The sequence below is a fragment of the Numida meleagris genome, chromosome 3 (assembly GCF_002078875.1).
Source record: "Numida meleagris isolate 19003 breed g44 Domestic line chromosome 3, NumMel1.0, whole genome shotgun sequence".
NCBI lineage: Eukaryota > Metazoa > Chordata > Aves > Galliformes > Numididae > Numida > Numida meleagris.
The window spans coordinates 51,380,937-51,404,360 of NC_034411.1; the positions used below are offsets into that span (position 1 = coordinate 51,380,937).

The 23,424-nt window shown below is 36.8% G+C and overlaps 1 protein-coding gene across 6 annotated transcripts; it reads right to left on the reverse strand.

Moving 5' to 3' along the window:
- SERAC1 (serine active site containing 1) lies at window positions 613-23,415 on the reverse strand. Of its 6 annotated transcripts, none has more exons than XM_021391597.1 (18): window positions 23,333-23,382; window positions 21,780-21,871; window positions 21,094-21,262; window positions 20,422-20,458; window positions 19,947-20,083; window positions 19,532-19,621; window positions 18,448-18,579; window positions 15,965-16,086; window positions 13,834-13,962; window positions 12,550-12,663; window positions 11,419-11,671; window positions 9,674-9,824; window positions 8,734-8,875; window positions 7,871-7,971; window positions 5,443-5,540; window positions 4,716-4,898; window positions 4,098-4,241; window positions 613-3,041 (listed from the first exon to the last, which is right to left on the reverse strand). In XM_021391597.1, exons 3-18 carry the CDS (start codon window positions 21,098-21,100, stop codon window positions 2,905-2,907), a joined length of 1,977 nt encoding a protein of 658 aa, XP_021247272.1. In that variant the 5' UTR covers window positions 21,101-21,262; window positions 21,780-21,871; window positions 23,333-23,382; the 3' UTR covers window positions 613-2,904. The 6 variants fall into 6 exon arrangements, with proteins under 6 accessions (XP_021247272.1, XP_021247271.1, XP_021247270.1 ...); XM_021391596.1 differs by having other exon boundaries at window positions 21,094-21,228; window positions 23,333-23,379; XM_021391595.1 differs by lacking the exon at window positions 21,094-21,262 and having other exon boundaries at window positions 11,509-11,671; window positions 23,333-23,415.

The window sequence follows — 23,424 nt, forward strand, 5'->3', positions numbered from 1 at the left end:
CAAAACACAAATCACAACAAAACACTCTTGGCAGCAGTGTGAAAACAGCAATTAGAACTTGATTACTGTTGCTACTAGAAATATCACTACTAGATAAACATCACCACTAGAGTGCTGGACAACCCCAAGCGCAAGGACTGACATCCTTAGCAGTGCTCCCATCCCATCTTACCACTTGTGTCCCACCACGCAGATGAACTACCGCCTTCTCAGATCGTTCACACCCCTGGCCACATCTGCTGCTGGGCTCCCACCTGGGATGGGATTAAGGGCACAGCTTGAATCCTATGACTTTATACAAAGACACTCTTTGGAGTTAACGTGACACTAGGGAAGCACAAGAACTTAAGTTTCTAATGGGAAGCAGACAAGAATGCCACCTCATATGCCCTCTGGTTCTAGAACCAATGTCTGTATATGGCGCAAGAAGCCTTCTGCAAAACCTAGAAGCACAATGGAAAAACTCTTCAGACTGGCAAAACCACAATGACCAGCAGTGCCCCCCCACTTCTATGCCTTTTATCTCAGATGAACGGTAAACATCACATTCTTCCAGCGTGAGATCATCACTACGAAATAGGCCTTCAATAAACGTGAGCATGACCCAGAGCATTCTTTTTACAATAGATCTCCTTTAATATATTTTGTGGCATATTTAATGCCTTTTTAAAAACACATTTCATTACTATATTCCCAAAAAAGTACAACTGAACATATTAGTTTTAGAAGTTACACATATATACATACAATAATAAAAAGGAGAAAGTTGTCTTGTGAGTTCCAGTTACAGTAACAAAGCACAGATGCATTACTGAACAAGATTAATGTGTAACATCAATGATCTGAATCCCTTTAAGCCAAAGAAGTCCATTAAAATCACTACAAGGTCTGTCACACCAAGCACAGTCAGTTATCAGAAGTTGTCTCCTGGCAATGGGATGGACGTACCCTCAACTTTGTGAGTAGAAAGTGTTCTAATATATTTACACTCTAAAGTTTAAACCACGGTTTAAACATGATAAACCTCTTTAGTAGTTACGACAATTCCGTTACATTTTCTATCTGGAATACTGCCATCCAGTGTTCTTTCCTATACCTTGCTTACAAGGAAAAATGCTCTTTTGTGAGTGCAGTGCTGCACATTCTCTGTACTGTTGCGGGTTGTGAATTTTACCAAGCAACTTCAGCAGGTCAAGACTCAACTTCCAAAAAATGTTATTTTAGATGCAGTGTTCTCTTGGGCTAGAGTGCTCTGTAATAGAAACAGCTGCCTAAGAACCTGGCAGGACAGCACTGGAATCTGACACCCGCACCAAGCCCACAGAGGACTGCCCCACATCTCTCTGGTAGCTTTTAGAGCCATAATTCCAAGGCCATTAAGATTAGATCCATATCACACGAGTGATGCTAAGAGACATCTTCTGCCTGTTGTCAGTACAGGCCTTACTTAAACTGTCAGCCAGAGAACACAGCCTAATCATAGCCTGTGTTTGTCTTCAGAGGGAGGTGGGGGTGGAAAGGAAGAAAGTAAAGAGGCAGCAGTTAGACTGGGCTTCTCTTACTATGTTGCAAACTACCTAGGACTCTAAAAAAAAGTGACTGAGTGCTGCCATTTTTTTCTAAAAATAATTATTTCTCGTCAGTGCTGTTAAGGTATTCTTAACATGAACAAACTCAAATAAGACAATGCTTTTGTCTTTCTCTGTATCTACACCAAAAATACATTTGGGCTTCGAGAAGCCAAACACCTGAGACCCTCTGCATTTCTACCAGGACCTTATAATCACCCAACTTTTTTTTCCCCTGTTTTCATTTTCCCTCAACCTGAGTTCCAAACTCCAAGCATCACCTTCTTTGTCGGGGTCTGCAGCTGTCTTACCCCATGAGAGCTTTTTCAGTGCTCTTCTTAAATCAGCTGAAGATCTTCTAAATGAGTAATGTGAGCTGGGGACACCTATTGAGTACATCCCATGAGCCTTTCAAGAAAAACATCCTGGCTTCCGTTCTGTACCTTCCACATGACCAAGCACAGAACTCCCCTCAGTCTGACTGGATACACGCTGTCTTACAGAAAGTAATCTCATAAATTGCTAAGATTAAAAGAGAAATGTACATGAATGTAAACATTTGTTTTTTTCTAAGTTTTTTTCTTCTCCTTTATACAAATTGATTAAATCAGCTACAGTTGTCTATATAAGACAACCTCCAGCAATTACTGAAGCTTTTATCTCTTTCTCAGACCAAAACCAGATGCTGTCTTTGCTAACAAATCTGGGTTAAACAAAAAGAACAATTACAAAAATTTCCATAATTGGGCCACTAACCAAAATGGTGCCTTCACTCGTGAATTTTCTGAAACTTCTCTCATACTAAACATGGACAGTAAACAAAAGCTTTAAGGCAACCACATGCTTCTTCCCACCTTTGACATAACAAATAACCATCTCAATTGTTTCTCACCCTCATCACGAGACTAAGTCCCAGATGCACACTAATCTTTACTGAGATCATCTACCTTCAGAGCAACCTTTCTTGGCTAAAAGGAGATGCACTGGGCACTCTCCATACACTAGCTGTGTTACTCTAGAAGGATATCTCCATCCATTCTTAGCCAGATTGCTGGAGAATCTGCATGCATTTTGCCAACAGATCATAGTTACTCTAAGCCAACACACATTTTCATTTTGTGAAGTTTGTACCAGTATGTTTCAGTTTGTATTTGTTTTGAACAGATTTCAGAAATAAGTTAGTGAGGTCTCTAAGGTCAAGATGTACCAAAGGTTGTTTTAGCAGTAGATACTATTGACATACATAGTATCTTGGTAGTTTTGCAGATCCTCTAACAAACCTTAGGAGAACTTACTGTGTTACACCAAATAGAAGTAGACAAGGATGACAAAAACCTCATTCCCCAAGGTCAGTGGCTAAAACATCCTGAATGAACTTCAATGTACGCTGGTACAGGAAAGCATCCTTCTTCTTTGGCTTACAAATATTAAGATGATTTACATCCACTGGAATAAGTTCTCCAATACCTAACTCTGAGAGAGAGAAAAGATGAAGAAAAAAATGATCAAAGATCATTTAAGATCTAAGATTAGCTAGACTTAAAAGCATAGAATCACAGAATCATAGAATTAGCTAGGTTGGAAAAGACCTACAAGATCACCTAGTCCAACCATCCACCTACCACCAATAACCCCACTAAACCATGTCTCTCAACACTATCTAAACATTTCTTGAACACCTTCAGGGATGGTGACTCAACCACCTCCCTGGGCAGCCCATTCCAGCGCCTGACCACTCTTTCAGAAAAGTAGTGTTTCCTAATGTCCAGCCTAAATCTCCCCTGGTGCAACTTGAAGCCATTCCCCCTCGTCCTGTCACTAGTTACAAGAGAGAAGAGGCTGACCCCCAGCTCACTACAACCTCCTTTCAGGTAGTTATACAATAAAGCAATAAAGTCTCCCCTGAGCCTCCTCTTCTCCAGACTGAACAATGCACATCCTGCATTAGTAATTGCTCTCTCAAAACCAATTCCTCCTGTCTTCCTTTTAACTGTTTTGGCTTGGTAATTTTTTAATGTGCTAAAAGCGTCAATACCTGCTGTTAATAGTCTGATTGGCTAAACATTGCTGCAAAACCCACACTCGTAAACCATTAGGTTCAGAGTTCTACTATCTTAATTAGCAACTTCTATTAGCAGTTTACTAATTTTTTTTCTTGTTTTTTATAGGATAGCTGGAATTTCTGGGAGATTCTGCAACACTATTCAGCCTATCTATACAAAGATAATCAGTTACTCATTATTATAAAGGAAAGGACTATTACAATGTAACATCAGCCATGGGCCTATTCTGCTTTTTTTCCAATAAGCATTGTTGGCATTTGGAAAAATCAAAACAAACAATTGCTATCATAGGCTACAAACACAGCTGCCTCCGATCTCAGCAGGGAGACTGTAGTTGAGTTTCAATAGCCAACATTTTAAACAGAATGGATGTTTTTTCTAGGTCTTCCTACCACAGTATCCTCATTATCAACGCCTACATGAATATATATAAAATTTAAGAAAATTAAGTGACTATTTGACTTACTTGCTGATTCCAGAGGTACGACATGCAGTTTTAACATGCTGCCTATATGCGTTGGCAAGGTTTCTGCAAAACTCAGCACTGGAAATTTCTTATCTTTGGCAAAAGACAAGAAGTCATCATTCAGCACTTTAAGGGCAGGAGAATCTGTGAAAGAATAACATAATTTTTGCAGTGTTATCTTGAACAGAAAATTAGAGTGTTTGTCTGCAAAACTACAATCCCAATAAAATGCTTTGGAAAATTTAAGAACTCCAGTAAAAGGAATAGAGTTCTATTTGTAATTCCTTTTTCCAGCAATCGTATGTAACATTTATTTCTGCAAAGCATGGAATTTATTTAGAAGATAAAAGTCTCAAGTCCAGCACATGTTACCACCTTGCTGAATGACCTACGCTACTCTTCTATAAACTTGTTCTGATTCTCTTTCTCTCCCACGTCTGCAATCAAATAGAAAAGTTACTCTTGTCTATTCAACCCACAACACTAAACATAAAAAGGGCAGATGGAGTTCTTATCCAGTTTTTTCTGATAGCACGACTTAAAAAAAAAAAGAAAAAAAGCATCATGAATAGATTAGCACAGATCTCCGCTGTTAAATGGTAGCAAAGCGTAGCATACCCTTGCTGAGTTCTTTAACTTCCACAGAAGGAAAGAGAAGATATCTGGCACTTATAGAATATTCAGCCAGCTGGGAGCCATGGTGAGGTACACTATAAAATATGATCCCTCTTGTGTTGTTTACAATTTTATCCATTTCTGGATTCTTGGAAGCATCCACCAGCATCTTTTTCACTAGAAGTCCTGGCAAGAGAAACTGAATTAATGCACAGATTTAAATCATTGTGAAAATAATGATCATGCTATATTATCCATGAAGCAACTAACCATATTCTTGCCTCATTTGATTAGTCCTTAGTGTGTTGAATATGTCAGATCAAGTTGAAAAAACAACTGAGGCATTAAAATAAAATGTTGATTGAACAACATAAATCCAAGTCCACAGACTTCTTTGATTTGCTTTAAGTGCTACTAATGACACTTAATATATGCTAGATCATGGAGAAAATTCTGCCTCTGCATTTCCACTTGCATGAATTTCATTGATTTCGTGTTTTTAAGTGGACACAGTACAAACAAACAGGAATAAAAATCCATTCAAAATGTGCATGCTACTCAAAACATCACATCAGGAAAACAGAAATCTATTTTACATTTTCAGAGCTTTGCAAACGTTTTGCATAAACTATTCAGAATAACCGCCTTTCAAACTGAATTTGGTTACAATCTTATTCCAGCGTAACAGCAGATAAATGAATGCGTTCTGCCAGGCAGGGAATGTGCTCACCACCCATGCTGTGTGACACCCACACTAAGGGTCTCTCTCCAATCCCAGCAGCTCTGAGCTTCTCCAGAAGCTCATTGCTCCTGTAGGCAATAGATGTCCTGTAAAGAATAAACAAACACAAGGACAAAGAAACATGGTAAGCTGAACACCAATCTTAAAGGGAATAAATTTTCGGCACCGCAGTTTTATGAAAGTGAATTCAGTAAATAAAACATTAATTACTTAATTGTAATTAATACTGTAATTAATACTGAAAACTAAAGATGTCCAAAACTTTTTAACGTCAGCTTCACAAGGACAATAGCAATTGAAATAAGTTGGGTTTCTTGGTCTTGCTAGAAGTTGCTATTTTTATTTCACTTATCAGTTACTTCCTTCAGTTACTTCCTTCTGCAAATCACATCTTTTAAATGAAACTATTTACAAATTTTTACAAAATTGTATTTTCATTTTACAAAAGCATCATCAATGCATAATAAAATTTATCCCCTGAAACAAGAAAGTACGTAAATATCTGACAAAAACGTACTTTGCTAAACAGCGCTCAAGTTGAGAAGCAAAGTTATTCAGGAAATGCCTAAGTGCATTATCAACCAATACATTAAAAAAAAATAAATGACAAATTACGTCAGTTATGCTTTTCCAAATAATTATTTCCAAGTGCTTTGTACTAGAATAGCATAAGACAATAATAGTTTTTATTTTAAGAATGAAGAGGTCGAACTCTGGAAAGGATAAGCCACATGTTAAATGTTGGAAATGAATCTGTGGTAGAATCAAACCAAAACTGATTCCAATTCCCATGCTAAGCTTGAAAGACTGAAATCGTTACTCCCTGAGGCACAGTGAGAATCAGACACAGAAGACTCTTTGATAAAGAAACATCAGGATATTGGGACAACCACTATGCAAAGCCTAATTCACTCCATCTCTGCTGGGTCTAAGCATTATCACTAGAAATAGCTTTTAGATAATACATATGAAAAGGATACTCAAACCTGTCTTTTCATCTGAGCAATACCCTTTAAGATTGCTGAGGGACTTAACTCACTTCTGAAACACTAAATGAGACTATACACTGACAGCAATGAGAAGGTTGTGAGTGTACAGCTACACTTTTGTTGCTGATAGCTAAAATATCCTAAAATATCTTTCACTCTTGATTAACCACATCAAACTATAACATAACCAAATGCTGTATATCTGGGTGACCATATGTTGCAGGTAATCCAATTTTCCATTTTGTGATTAAAAATGTTATTTTAAAATAAATCAACATTTATTTCTTTTTTGAATTTTCTTCCATTATACATACTAAAGATGGACGGGGGGAAAAAGATCTCTTGTACCTATCTATGCATTTGTTACTATCACTGTTCTGCCTAGCTTCAAATAGAGATATATTAGTCACATCTTCCTTATTTTGCCCTGATTACGTGCTTTCTTTAATGCAATAACTGCATCATTTCTTTGTATATCCACACGGAAGAAAAATCAGTAAGTGCCAAGCTCTCAATCTTTTACACAAGTGCTGTTTTTTTCTCCCCCACACAAAACATAATTAATTTTCAGATTCTTAACGTGTCAGCAGTCATGCACATGCCTTCCTGGAAGTGTACAAGTTGAATCCAGTTACGCGCCTAAGTATCTGTATAACGAATTAAGGACTTGGATTAGGATCAGATTCAAAGAGCACTGAAATCAATTACTGAGTCTAAAATCCATTCGAACCAAATTATCTTTATAGGCTTAAACTATTTTTATGTTTTAGAAGCAACATTTTTGGAGGAAGCGTCTTCCTCTGATCTAGCTGGTTCATGGTCAGTAAAGCACCACTCCTCTAACAAGGGCAGTAGTTCTATTACACTATTTGACCTAATCTCAGTGTGAGGTTAAGACAATTTAGACACAAATTAAGAATTAATAAAACGTCTTCATTTCTTAGCTTCATAATGTATTAAGAAAGTCTAAATCTTAAAAGGATTTCTGTAGCTCATCTACCAATGACCTATGGCAATCTCTTTGCAGGGATTAGCACTTGTGAATAAAATATAAGCTTTGTTTTCCCATGAGTATCAAGTCATAATACAGCAAGCTTTTTGCTGTACTTACAAAGTACTGTTGGGTCATTTTAAGGTTAATAAATACTCCCCTAAAGAAGAAAAACTCATGTTTTATCTAAATCAACAGGCTACTTTAGTGCCTACCCTAAACATAAAGCAGACTGTAAGAAATTAAGAACAGAAGTTAACCCACAAGGTTAAAAAGCTTGAGTAAACCATGATTATAGCCAATATTTTTCTAAATTTTATTTTCAAATACAACAAGAAAATTTAATTTCACTGTTTCACAGTAGGTGATCCAAATAATTAGCTATATAGGTCTCCCTCCTGTTCCCCCTCCAAGCTGCAGACATTGCACTTGTTACCTGTGAGGCTCGACAGGACATTTTGCCTTCCAGTCACTCAAACGGGTGTCATATTCCACAGATATGATTCTAAGGGCAGGACAGTCTGAAGCCAGCCATGTCTAAATTAAAGAAAACCGAAAACCATCAAAAGGAACTTATTACTGAAGTACTTAAAAAACTCTTGCAAGCATTTTAGCAACAATGCAGCAAAGTTATTATTAAGACAGTATCAAGTACAGTTTCTGTTCTTTATGAATCCTCGAATACATCTTACATCTGCAGTTATTTTTTATTTCATACTGGCAAACTCTAGACAGCTTCCTAACCAAAATGTAGGCAAAGGCTGGAGCGCATTACTAACTTGTGCATTCCTGGCTCCCTCTCCTGGGTGCAACAACAATTACTAAAACGGCCAATGGGACTGAAGAGTTTAAGTTTTGCAGATACACTTCGGTGGTTACACCAATGCGAGTTGCTTGAAGCAGTCATTATTTATTTACCAATAATATCTATATAGTAATCTGGAAACACTGAGGTACTCAGACATCCACACAAGAAAACATACTGAACATGTTTTAAAATGTAATTTTACATCTCTTTTTCTAAGCAGAAGCATTTCACCAAAAAGAATGAGAGCATGAGGAAAGCGGACATTGCCTCCTCTTTCTCTACCAGAAGAATGATGCTGAGTGCATTACCTTCAGCATAGATTTTCCTTTGCAATAACAACCTGTTCAAAATTTCACCTTGCAAACAAAAACCACATGAAGAACACAAAATGTACTACTTCTGTAACAGATTAGAAGTCATCCAGTTCGCTAGACAGCTCTCATTAATGGAAAAAACAGCAACTGTTTGAGAAAATGCTACTGTCTTCTTACCTTCGGCCAGCACTGGCTGTATTCCTCTTGCACTTCTGAAGCCTTTTTATCCAAAGGCTGGTCAATGTCTTGCTGTCGCCAGGTTTTAAATGCTGCTCCCAGAAGACCGTGAACAAAAAGGATGTCTGCTCGGACGGGCTGACTGACATAGAAAGGAATTTGTAAAAGGTACATGATAGGTATTTTTTTTAGCAAATCACATTTAAACAGAACTTTTAACCTAAGAGATATCAAAATGATATTTTAAATAACATACACGGTTTCTTGTACTATGGACAACGTGCCATGATATTGCATGATATTTCACAGAGAATACTCAGATCAATATGAAGAACACAGATTCACCCATAAGAGATATCTAGAAAGAGGTATGGGAAGTACAAAACTCTTATTTCATATTCTTCTATAATGAAAAACACCATTTTCTCCACCCACTATTAATGCAGCTTAGTTAGACCTTCACTGTCTGACTCTATCATCTCTGCTAACACCAGTGAGCCCAGGAATAGTTGCTGCTAAGCGACGTACCATGTTGGAGACTGCTTCAGTCCCAGACAAATATTCTCTGAAAAGAAAAAAGAAGCCTCAGCTTCTTTTACTGCAGTTGAGGCCAAAGGGCTGCTATCAGCCGAATGACTGTAAGGCACCGTATTCCAAGACATGCCAGTACTAAGGCTGCAAAACAATAATTCATCTCATGGTTTGCGTCTAGATTTTCCAAGCAATACAGAAACACGCCTTTCATCACAACAGACAGCTCCAAGCACTCCCGTTGTTCTCATATTAGAGGACCTACATTCAGTCCAGTCAATCCATGAAGAACCAGAGGAGCAGGTAACAAAAGTAGAGCTGTACTCTGAACCCAAATCTGAATTTTTGCAGCTGAAAATACAGCAAGTAACTCAAATTACAGCATGTACAGTTTCTCCTGCTGCATTACCTGCTACGATATTGTGGATGTAAGACATAAACACCATCCGGATACTTTTCTTGCACCGTGTCCCTGTCTAGGTTAGCCAAAGCTCTGGATGCATGAGAAGACTGAATGATGTGCGGGGATTTCATTACTTCAGCAAGTACAGAAACCCAACCTACATTGAAAAAATAAAGTGGCAGGTTAAGTAATTAGAAACATCATCCCAACAAGAAAATTCAGAAACACCTGTCTTCAAAGTAGTAATTGTGAAAATAGGCATTAGAATTTAAGAATGGTAATATCAAAACAAATTACTTCAATCTACTTCTCTTTACTGCAGGAAAGCCACTGCTGGATAAGTGGAAATGACAAAATTAAAAAATCCAGAATGGTGAGGAGGCAATGTATTTTACTACTACTCAGCTTATAATCTGAAGCACAACCCCTACTCAGTAGGAAAACAAAGTATATCAGCAGGTCAGCGCAGCAGTCATAGAGAGAATAGATCTCAATTCTCTTTCTGCAGCCAAGATGCAAAACAGACAGTGAAAATGAATGTTCCAGAGAGAAAATGAAACTCAAAGCACAGGAGGGAAAGGAAACAGCCCACAGGAATAACGGCAGGTGGAAAAACTGATGCTTGCTCCGAACAAGCACTTCTAATTTTAAATTCCAGAGTGTGAAAAAAACTTACGTAATTGAAATTCTCCTCCTACTCTAAAACAAAACAAAAACAAAAAATTCTGTCTATACTTGAGAAACATAAAAGAATAATTGACAGAACACATTCCTCAATAAAGTTTTAAGTCATAGCTATCTCAAAAAAAAAAAAAAATAATATATACTTTACAGACTCTTACCTAAAAATGAAACTTACTGTTTCTCAGACATGGATGAGGATGTTCACAGACTGAGACACGCAAAGGAATATACACACATACAAAGGGGATTTAAATGCTTTAAAAGAAAACTGAGTCAGATTGATTGTATGGATCTGTGATGAATGAGGAAAAATCATTAAAATCTAAGCAGATAAAAAAAAAACCAATATTCAGAGCACACAGACATACAAGAACAAATGGGAAAAGTGTGAAAATTTGACAAAAAAAATTTCATGAAGTAAAATTTCTCAAATTAAAGTTGCTCGTAGAGCAGACTAAATGCTGTTACAGATCTGGTGGAAAACTTCCTCAGCAGGAGCTAGCTGGGTAAGGGTTGGCTGCAAACTGGAGCAGCTGTGAGGACCCAATGCATGAGCAGCATGAACACCAGGATGTGAGGGAGCCCACAGGCACCACAAGTTACGCAAGCTCATCTCTGCCTCCTGCCACTGTTATTTGTTCTAAGTTACTAGCCTGACACGAAGAAAGGGAAAGTGGGAAGGCATGTTTTCTTTTCTTCCAACATATAAAAGACTACAAGCTGATCTGTTCCTTTATGAGACTAAAACACAGTAAATTGGAAAAAAAAAAAAAGATAAACAACATAGATGATCTGCCAGAGGAAATTCAATAGATTTTTGTCAGTAATTTGAACTAAACATCAAAAGTCCCAATTTTCACCATCTTCCAAAGACTTACAAGGCCTGTAGCTCTGACATATATCAACCAGACAACATGCAGAAGTTTTTCAACCAATGCTGTCTAAACTATTTATGTTTTGCGTAACAAAAAAAAAAAGGTACAAACTAACAAAAAAAGAACAAAGAAAACATACAAATGCATACAAAACATACATATGAAAACCAAACCACTATCACGGTCCCTTACATTTTACAATAGCACTGAATCCAGTGAAAAATTTAGGATATAGAACTGGCAGTCTGGCACTCGGGCTGCTTGCACTTGCTTTCCTTTTACCTGCACGTACTATGGATGAATGAAGACGTTCATCCAAAGCCATATTTCCAATAATGCGAATTATGTTTCTTTGTATCTTTGCAGAATCTTTACGTAGCTGGTATATCCTCTGCAGCAGCTGAAGGCCACCTAGAGCTTCAATTTTATCACAGTGCGATGAAACCTAGCATCATACAGTAAATACAGTGACAATAAGTAGATGTTCTGCAAAAGGTTCTTTGTGATGCTATTAATATAGATTAATAACCACTTGGCATGACCAAATTTCAAGTGATGTTCAAGAGTCTAAACAGGACAATTGCCTGCATTTGTTAAAGCACTGCCAATGGAAGCTTCTTACTGTCTACCACCTAAAGTGCAATTGTTAGAATAGCTCCTCTTTGAAACACATGGCATTTTTACTCCCTTAATAGCACTGCTATCATTACTGATCTTAAGGGCAACAGTAGATTCTAGTTCAAGCAGATGAACACAGACTGATCAGTAGCGTCAACCACCAATACTGACCAAACGCTTGTGACTTGAACATGTCTACAGTGCTTAAAAATGTATTGTGGTCATGAAACTGCTATGTCCTCAAGTCTGAAGCTTTCAACAAAGACAAAGGCATTCTGTGTAAGTACAGCCATAACTTGATTAAATGGAAAATCTAGAATATAAAAAATTCTAGACTACGTCAGAATTTCTATGCATATAGAAGCTGTGAAAAGAATACTGGCAAACCACACCTTATCCATCCCTACTACCAATAATAATTTAGTATTCTCAATACCATTTTTCAATTTTCAAGACTTCTGAGAAATTAAGGAACTTATACAAGCTAATTAGACATAATAATAGAACACAGAGGCAATTGACAACAGAAAAATGAGTTTGTTACGCTGCCTTATGATTCACATTAGTCTCAGTTCTCTGAAAGTTCTTACAAAAGGGATGGAGGTTAGGAGACAAGAAAATGGTAACTCCTACCCAATACATGACAACCTTAGAAAAGAATGTTTAGAAATGTATCTTTTCAGTTGTAGTTTAAAAGACAATTACCTTAGAATGCTGCACTAAAGCTTGCAAGCAAAAGAGTTCTACTGTCTCTGAAGGAACTTTACCCAGTGTCTCGCAATATGGAAGTCCGTTTCCCCCAAAACACCATAAGCCTCCCTGAAATGAGAAACAGTAAAAATGATACCACATTCCAAATGGCTACATAAAATAAGCATTTCTAAACTAGAATGCTACGTGTGTAATGATCTCTAGAAATCGCTACAGAGTGCTCAGCATGTATGCATTTTTAAGTATATAAATTACACAGCAGCACACTATAAAAATGTCTACTATTTTTAACTGAAAGTATTAAATAGATTTTCAGTTAGAAGTTTCCATAGTCTATTAACTTCAAAACATACAACAAAGGGGAAAAATATAGGATTATTATGTTAATTAATGTAATCTTTTAAGATTGTTTGCTTGAGGATAAGGAAGCAAGAATCAGACTTAATCTTGACTTCCACAGTTGAAAAAAAATGAGAAGAGAAGAAAATAAGGTATCCAACACTTAGCATAGTGCCAAAAGGCCAGTCTGTCTCAATCGTACAGCAGGAAGACCAGCAAAACTTTGAGAGAGAATAATTTTCTAGGACAATAGAAATAGTGCAATTAGTCAAAATGTTTCCAAGAGTGGTCTTACCAGCGATCTTTTTGTAGCAAGACCTCTTGTTGTGTAAACAATGACGGAGTCACCATGTAAAAATATTCCACGTATTTGTGTAATAGGAAATATAGAATTCTTGTACCCTGGAACCTCTAAACCCTGCTAAGCGTCATTATGACAGTCCTCTTTTTTATTATAACTTTCAAAAGTAAGAGTCACTGATTACAAAAGTCACAACTTGACTTACGTTTTGGCACCAGTGACCTGTTACAGGAATGCATTTCCATGTAATACAACAGTTCACTACCATAGGCCACAATTAGTTTGACAGTAAGACATAAAAAGGGTTTAATAATCTCAGCAGATGAAATGTGAAAAATCTCTTTATGAGGACTGCAAGAGGAAAGAAACGTTCTAGATAATGTTGAAATGTCTTCACTTACAAGTCTTCCCACAAAGCAGGTATCTCTTACTAGACCAACTAGTACAGCTAGGAAAGATAAACAAGCTTTCAAGCATGCGGACCATATGTAGAAGAGCTTATAGTAAGTTGTAATGTAACAAAGGAACCACATTTTTCTTCACTTTACATAGCTCAAAAATATGGAAAGAGTTTTGTATCTTTGAGCTCTGAAGGAATAAAGAAACAAAATAGTTCTATTCTGCAGGTGGGAACTCACCCTTTGTGCAGCAAGAGTCTGACTACTTTCACGTAAAGCAAGAGATGTGAAGTACTGGACACATGGATCAAGGCCAGTCTGAGGTAAAGAAACTAACAGTAAGCGAAGTTCGTCTTCTATGAGACAATCCTGTGAGAAGTAAACACAAACAGCTTTTAATTCAGTCCAAAGCCTGAAACAAAACACAATATGGAAGAAAATGAAGATCTTAAATAATTGAAGCAGCTATATCAGTAAGACCTAGACTTTAGTGCACTCCAATTTGGGCTTAACAGTTACTCCTGTAAAAACTTTGGAGGTTGTTAATTCTAAAACCAGCCACTTGAGAGATGAAAAGTGAGCTTTAAGCTTCACACTTCGGTGGCCTTTTTCTAGTATGCCTGGAAAGGAAAAAGAGAGAACGGGTTCCTCTTGACACAAGACGCCTAGAAGTCCACCTTTGACTACACAGTAATACTGATGGTGCTGCATTAGAATGAATGCATGAATTACTAGTCAAAACAACAAACAACACTACTCTCATCTTCAAAATATTCACACAGATGTCAATTTATAATCCATGATAAGTGACAGGAAAACAAATTCAACAAAGTTGTTCTATTTGCCCATAGTCATGGAACTTATAGTTATTCTAATTTTTGCTACAAACAGAGATGGAGAACTATCTGATGTGCAGAACAACATTTGCTGCCACAATGATTTCCTTCAGCTTCCTAAGTAGCACACCGATAACTCTAAACTCCAATCACACAGCAACAATACTGCTGTAAAAATAAAGCATATACACAATCATATATGAGTATAATCTAGTACATCAGGACTGACAGGTACAGGTGCGCTGTCATGTAATGTCATAAAAATAAACCTAAAACAGAGAATGTCACTATCAACCAAAGCTGGTTTTCAGAGTTGTGTTGGCTAAGATGTACAGGTATTCTGTGACAGGAACTTTTGCCAGCATTTATTATAGTAAGATTACAGAAGACATCTCATGTTTTCTGTGCCAATTCTGCGTATTAAAGAAGCAGGTCCAATGCCAGCATTACTCAAACCATCACGTTTATACATACTTCATAATTAACACAAAATCAAAGCAAGATCCTACCTATCCACTTAGGATTTGTCGGTACCCAAAAACAGGAAATAAAGACGTGGGCTTACAGCACAACTAAATACAAAGGAAACAAGTCAGGTAGACATTACCGTACGTAAAAAGGATGGGGGAGAGTCACATCCCCAAATCAGAAACTCCGAAGGTGTTTGGGAATTTAAGATAGGTAACTTAAGCTGTTCTAGATGTTAAGCATTTGTTTATCTGATTAATATAAGTCACTGTATTGAGGTGCAAAGCATTTTTGCAGCTAAGAATCACACAGTGAATTTTCTGTTGGAATATTTTTCAATTAAATCTATCAAGTATTGTGATAAGCTAACTAAAGCTTAGTTCATAATAATAACAGTAAAGCTCAATCCCCAAACATTTTCTATCATTTCTAAATTCAAAAAGTAGGTTAAGATGTCTAAAAGGAGACAGAAGAATTTCTGGTGAAAGACAGTAGGTACATCTATATTAGTTACTCAACACACTGGAGGAATTTTTCCAGGCGGAAAATTTGCCTTGTATCTGCACTTGGGAGTCATATAGTACACTCAAAATGGTTTCCGTACTTGACATAATTAAGGTTAAAGCTGTGAGCCAGAGCATTACTTAGAGTACCACACTAGCAGTGAAAATGCAAGGTCCCCCAGGAGTGCTCTCTACTTGTAGGATTCTGTCAATGTCAACAAGGCAATCTACGATCACTTAAATATAAGAGCGCATTGCACTGCCTGCTAGGCACAGACAGCAGCATATGCATCACACTTGTGACTCACACAAACTACACTGCTGCTGAAAGTGTAATTTGGAGATACAGTCAAAGAACAATAATCAAAATTCTATCTTTAGCTCTTCACATCACATCATTCACTAATACAGACACACTCCAGAGGTGTATTACAGTTGGTGTTTTGGTCTTCAATTTAGTACTCTTTTTTAACTTTTGAAGAATTCTATGGTCACTAACAATGAAAGTACTAAAGACAAACAAGCAAGCAAAAATCAACAAGTACCTTCTTTCCATTTACTTACATTTTTCATTTTTGGCAATGATGGTGGAGGCAGGAAAAAGCGAAGGTCGATATCTTTGGATCGAGCCAAACCTATAGCAGTCCTTTGATCACAGGTTTGGGCAACTGTACTGTATTGATAATCTGTAGTACAAGAACTTCAGTGTTAAGGTTAAAACTGATTGTAGATATTTCATTTGGCTTTAAATTTAATTTCTGATCTATTTTCTGAGTTGAAAAGAATAACCTCTTTGCAATCTCCTTAATAAGCTCTGATTTTGTAGTCACAAATTCCAAAAGGTTAAAATAGCAGTTGTTAGACCAGTACTATGCTGAAACAAAATAGACCTGTGCACTAATTATTGACTACAAACCAGTTAGATAAAGATTCTCATATATGAGTTAAACACATGCGAAAGCAAAAGTTCAGTATTGCTACTGCGAAACGAATGCAAGAACTACAAATTCAAGTCTAAACCTTGTCTTGAGCTAAAATTTCGAAGTCTTTTTTTTTCCCTGCATACAATATTAAAAACCTGAGTTTTGAATTGAAACACTGTCAAGACATAGGTATGAACTTTCAATGATATGAAAAGCTTTGTTTCGATAAAATTGTTAAAGTAAAAAAATGAGGTAACCTCAGAAAATGCAAGATAGCATCACAGTACAAGTTAAGTAGCCCTTCCTCACTGAAGGGCTTACTGCCCTTGCAAGACAGACTGTAAGTCACCCTACTGAAGGGAAAACATTTAAATAGTACCTACTTTCAAAAACCTATCTGTTTTACAGCTGGAGAAATTGAAAGGTACAAACCGAAATTAGTGGCAAACTGAAGGAAAAGATAATACTGAAGTGGATCAGTAACTTGTTATAAAAATGTGTTTTTGTCCTCATTACTGTTATACAACTCTTGAACAAAAATGACAAGCCATTTAAAAGAGACTTTTCACAAACAATCACAGACCAGACATCTTTTCTCTTTGGTGCAGATCACTTACAGCCACGAACTGATGTTACTGAAGCTGCGCTTTGGACAAGCAGGACACAGTACTTATGATAATGTATGCTGAACAGTTTGGTCCTAGCTGTGAAAAGGTAGCACATACTTCCAGCCTAGGTCATTACTGGGATGAGTTTTGGAAGATCAGACTAAAAAAAGCCCATTTTCCTCATGAGGTAGTTTGCAAGAATGATTACTGTTTGTAAAACATCCAAATACTACAGCAATGAGTACTACAGAGAAAAGGATATAACAAAGAATAACTAAATTCCCCCATACTGGCCATCATATGCACTGAATGATATGGGAGATTTCCAGAGAAAGCAGCCTGAGAACATCTGCTGACAGACAGTCTTCTCACATGAATGTAAGATGGCCGTACTGAATTATTACCCAGCTTCAGTTTAGGTACGTCTGGCTTTCAAATGTTTTCAAATCCAACTTTTTGATGTAAACAGTTTTGGATAATTAATTATAATTTGAAAGAGGCAGTCTGAAGCAACATACATTCCACTGTGTGGAACTGCACAAAACTTCGACTGACTTCACTACCAAAATAATCAGAGTCGATTAGAGTGCTACCCAGTTTATTCAGACTAGTGATGAGGTGGAGAAAAGGACATATACGTGTATATATATATATATACATAGGACATATGTATATGTATATATAGATATATACGTATATATACACACATATACACCCTTTACTCAGGAGTTCAAGGATATTTGCTGCTTTAAAAACAGAGAGAACTCAAGAACCTTAAGTTCTACACCACGCTTTATAGTACAGTTTACGTGATACTGAAGTAGACAACAATGGGGGAAAAGAATATAAAAGAAAAGCAGATTTCCCTATTTACTGAAAAGTTTATGACCTGTAATGTAATAATAATGTAACTGATTATACCGAAACATTAAATCAAAGTAAATTATTTTTTTTTCTGTGGAATACATCTGTGAAAAGTTTCAACTCCTTAGGACTTGTCAGTACTGAGGTAAAAGTAACAAACAGGACAGAAAATAGCTTAAAAATAATGCCTGTACATGCAAGTCCTCTACTTCTAGTTTGTCATTACTGCCTTGCTGTGGTTACCTATCGGCTCCTAACCAATTTTTATTAACTAAACATAGCATTAAACCCCTTTCTGGCTGAGCCTTATAACAACTACTACCAGAAATAGTGACATTCTTAACAGTTCAAAAGGAAAGGTCAAGGAACTAATGAACCTGAACTGCTCTCCAACACCAAGGCAGCATCATTCTAAATAGTGGTCCCCATAATCTGGTGGGGAAGCAGAGAGAGGCCCACACTGCAGTTACTTTGTATGAAGAAGAGTATTAGGAAAAAAAATTGCTTGAAATGTAAATAAAAACTGATTCCAGACCAAATCACACCTCTCTCAGCTACTAGCAACTTTTCCAGGGCAGCAGCAGGTTTGCAGCAGATAAAGGAAACATTGTGGCATTTTTCAGATGAACTGAGCTACACCAGCATACATTACCATGCCAGTGAGTGTTCTGTGCCAGATCTTGCACAGCCTGCAGTCGGACCTCTTTGTCTTCTGACTGAGTCCTTTTCAAGAGGAGCCATAAGGCACATTCATGATCTTCTCCATCGAATGTACTGAAGTGTTCTTTAGCAGAAAACAAATAAAACTTAAATTATTCTTAATGAGCATTCTAACAGCCACATTTCTATTGACTGAATTAAAAAAAATAATCGGATCCTTTTAATATTTCAATATTAGTTGTTAATAGTAATTCAGAGAGAAATATTTTAACATCAAATCGGTGCAGTAAAGAAGGACAGAATGACACCCACAACCTCCCCGGGCAGCTTGTGCCCATGCCTCATAGAATCATAGGGATTGGAAAGGACCTCTGTATATCACCTGGTCCAATCTCCCCGCTAAAGCAGATTTCCTAGAGTACATGACACAGGAAAGCATTCAGGCAGGCGTTGAATGAAGGAGACTCCACAATCACTCTGGGCAACCTGTTGCAGTGCTCTGCTAGCCTCCAAGTAAAGAAGTTCTTTTCCATGTTCATATGGAACTTCCTGTGTCCCAGCTTGCGCCCCTTGCCCCTTGTCCTGCTACTGAGCACCACCAAAAAGAACATGGCCCCATTTACTTGACACTCACCACCCTCAAGGTAAAGAATTTCTTCCAAATTCCTAATCTAAATCTATTATCTTTCAGTATAAAACTGTTACCCCTTGTTCTATTATTATTCTTTTTGAAAAAAATTACTTTGATACAAAAAAACTTGATATCGAATATTAACTCAGTACTGTGAGCTTCAAATCTCATCTGAAACAGAAAAGAGAAACTCAAATTTATTCTTCAAATCTTATCTTATTCTTCTTAACCATTACTTTTACTTACTTAAAGAAATAGAATGGTTTTAATACACAGAAAGTTTTAATTCAGAAACTTATATTAAATGCTATTAAATAACATCTCCACTGTTTCAAACACAACAGAACACATTAAGTTCTTAAGAAAAATTATTTTACTTTCTAAAAGGGCTTAGGTTTTACTACTCAGTAGTATTCACAGGTAAAGCCATGCCTTTCACACCTACCATTAAGAGGTCTCCGGAAAATTTTAGCTTCTGTTTCGAGAATTTTCCTTACTGCCCTATGGATTTCTTTTCTGGCTTGGTACGTGATCCCTAAAAAGCATTTTTAGATTACTTTAGTTTGAAATACAGATATCTTACATAATTTCAAGCTGCTGGCTGTTTTTTTTTTTTTTTTTTTTTTTTTTTTTTTTTAGGACAGTCATATTTATCATAAACCGTTGACAACTTCAAAGATAACTTTATATACATAGGAATATATAGCTCTTATAAAAAATAGATGAGGTGACATTGTGAAGAATATTATTTTTGTAACAGATCTCAAAAAATATATCTTTCTGGATATACAAGTAAATTCCAGAAATACTCAACACTGTTAAAATTTTATTTTTAGATTCCAAACAATGACGTATCTTACCTTGATATTCATTTGGATTTAGAGAAGATGTACGTATATACACATGGGATTTAAGTTTTTCTTGATGTATAGCTTGAGTATCGATTTGCAGTAACTTCTTTAAGGACAAAACTTCGTATGTAATGAATACAAAACCTCTTTAAATAAAAGAAAACCGTGTATGAATACTATTAAAAAAGAGGAAGATGATGGCAAAAATATCTTAACAATAATTTTTGTATAATTCATCCTTTTTTTTCTTAATAAATACCAGATTTTACCAAATATATAGAAGTCTACAGATTACTTCAATTTAGCACAGAAAAAAACCCTCCAAAATAATTAAAATAAGTAAATCTACCAGAAGATATGCTTCAAAACTACAGTCTACCATACCTAACCCCCCCCAAATATTGTCACATTTTTTGAAAGTAACATGAATTAAAGTTTTAACTGTACACATGATTTACATATAAGCTTGTTAGTTACAACTTACCCTAGTATAAGAGATCCAGTTACTTTTGCAATTTTTCCTTGAAAAATGAAAAAATCATGTCAAACAAAGTTGTGTGCATCAAGTCAATATAAACAGTCAACATACGATTACCAGACAGTAAGGATTTCAGTAACTAAGAATAAGGCTTTTTTTCTATTTTCCTCTAGTTTTCAGAAAATCACTATTTAAAATTAAAAATAAAATACTGCTCAATTAGAATTTCCCTCTCTCTTAACCTAGGCAATAAAACGTGTCCTACTACTGCTATTCACTGTAAGAATTGCTACCTGTCAATTACATTCATTGCTCAGCTGCAAGAATCAACAGGAAAAATTCTCTGTCTACATCACCAGCATTCGTTTGAACCTCCACATTATTTTAAGGAGTTAACTTTTTCTTTTGACTTGGATATTCAGCATATATGAAAAGTCCTGCAGAATCTCCCTAAGCAAATATATATTTCAAATAATTCCACTGAATCTAACTAATAAAGCAAAGAGTTGAATAAACACATGCCACTTGCAACAGCTGCCCTTTTAAACTCAGGGATTCCTGTCAGATTTGAATTATTCATCCTGGGCAAAGTTCAGCTGATTATCTGGACTTAAGGATGTCAGTACAGAGCAACTCTATTACTACCAGTAGCAGCAAATCCAAGGGAATGTATCTCACCTATCATGAATAATTGATTTTCTTCAGCATGAACCAGGAGGTTTGCCCTAGACTCATTGCCATCAGCTTCTGCCTTTGCAAGACTTTAAGAATTGTGGCATGCAGATAAGAAGCAGTTACATGCCGAAGAAATAACTGGCAGAGAAGAGACAAAAAAATGCAATGATTCCTGTAGAGCAGAAATAGAAATATCCTGTCTTTTAGTGCTGGAAAATACACCTTAGAACTGTAAGAATTCTCATTTTATACACAAAGTGCTAAAGAAAGCAAAGACGAAGCAGGAAAAATTGTAAAACTTAAAAAAAAATCAGTAAAGAAGGAGGAAGAAACAAAGTTTATTCAAGTGCTGTCCTGTCACTAACAGTTATGGATGCAACGTTTTCACTGTGCTAAATATTAAAAAACAACCAAGCAAAGAAAAAGAAAAAACAAAAATGAGCTTAAAATAATTTAATGAGATTGTATTTTGGTGGGACTCTCATCATCCACATAACCTAGTAGTATCATCACTGCAATGCAAAGCAAGCCAGAAGCAGACATCCACATCAGGAAAATAAAAGCTTCTGATAACAAATCATGCAGAGATTTAGATTTTTTCTTGTCATTTAATCATGCACAGCGTTACACTAACACAGACTTTCTCTTCTAATAACACCTCTGATTGATACTTATAGAACTGTACTTACTCATATCATTCCAAGGTAGGTGTTTTTTGGTTGCTGGCCCAGAAGTTCCTATTTGTCTACAGCAAAATATGCAATAAGCGGCCACTGACATTCTGTATATTCAAAAAAAGAAAAGAAAAAGAAAGAAGAACAACTGATTTGGGAATTCCAACAGAAAATCCGTAGCCAATTTTTCCCATCTTTTTACAGGAAAGGTCATAAAAAAGCCACATTTATGTCATTCCGTGTGCTCTAACTAAAAAAAAAGTTTATAAACTCTTGAATTTAGTAGTTTGCATTTTGATTACAGTAAAAGTTTACAGAAGCATTTCATACAATTACATATTTCTGTTAATACTGGTAAGTATATATCTCTGGCTACCTGCTCTGCTTTGAAGCCTTTTTCTACTTCTTAGTAATGCTCACTTAAATCGGTCACATCTCCATGAAGACAGTGCTCAATACAGCACACGATTTAATACAACTTAGTAACCAACTGTTCATAATTCATTTCATCTTAACACCTAAGTCTTTTATTTTGACTTATTGGGCTCTAACAACTCCTACATATTGTTGTTACTAGAAGGCAAATCAGACAACATTTTTTAGTCTATTCTTGCTGACTTACACCATAACTCCACAGTTAATAAGGGGTGCATTTTAACATCTTCACAAGGAGGTTCAATGAATGTATAGTTCTAGTGGCGAAGCATTAAGAAATGAGGCAATTCAGGCCTTATGAAAGCACCAATTACTGTGTCTACCACTCACATACATGTACCATTTTACGTATTAGCAAACGTTACTGTCTCTACATTTTACCTGTACAAGAAAAGCCTACCTAAAGTAAGGACAATGACCTAATTGGCTTTGGCTACCTAAAGCAACAATCAAGCTCTGCGCATTCTTTCTGCTGAAGACTTCACCTAAGCATACAGACATATTTTCAGTGTAAAAATTATGCTGAAATCCCACAAGAATCCAGCAAGAAATCCAGTAACAAATATAAACGTGTATAAGAATCACAGAATACACAAAAATCTGTGGCTGTGCATTCTGCAGAATTCAGTTGAAGTTAAAATGCTATAATGCAAAATACAAGCGCTTGCATTAAGACACACTGATTGAAATGTTAAGTCAGTCTGTCCAAAGAGATGTAAATCACCCCACGATTACCTTGAAAATCCAGATACTAAATGCCTGCATTGCCACAGTGACAATTAGCTCAAAATGATGAAGTGTCACGTGTGTAAACAGCCATCAGTGCTCCTGATCTCGAAGCAGGGGTGACTCTCGGTCACACTACCCCAGCACTATCCCAGCACACAGCTTTCTGCCCTCTCTCCTTTCAGCACCGCGGTTATCTATGGTTTTCATTTGTTACGTTTCCGATAAGCACAGACTCCCTGCAGGCGCCTCCCCGCAACCGGACCCATCAGCGGCTGGCCCCAAGCCAGGAGGGGCTTCAAGGCTGAGGTTTGATAAACATCGGCGTCGGACCGCGAAAAGACTCCAGCCCGGGGCCCTCCTGCTGTCCTACCGCTAACCCCCGCTCGCCCAGCCGCTGCCAATACCTCCTGCTTCCTTCCGCTCCTCGCAGCCGGCACCGGCGCTCACGCGCTCCCATGACGCCAGCACGCAGCGCGCCGCTCGGCCAATCCGAGCG

Coding starts and splice junctions, on each gene's coding strand:
- SERAC1 (XM_021391593.1), bottom strand. CDS start 23,385: ATGGGAGCGCGTGAGCGCCGGTGCCGGCTGCGAGGAGCGGAAGGAAGC. Junction 11,672..12,549: donor CTTTAGTGCAGCATTCTAAG/GTAATTGTCTTT, acceptor GTATGATGCTAG/GTTTCATCGCACTGTGATAA. Junction 4,899..5,442: donor GGTGTCACACAGCATGGGTG/GTGAGCACATTC, acceptor TTCTCTTGCCAG/GACTTCTAGTGAAAAAGATG.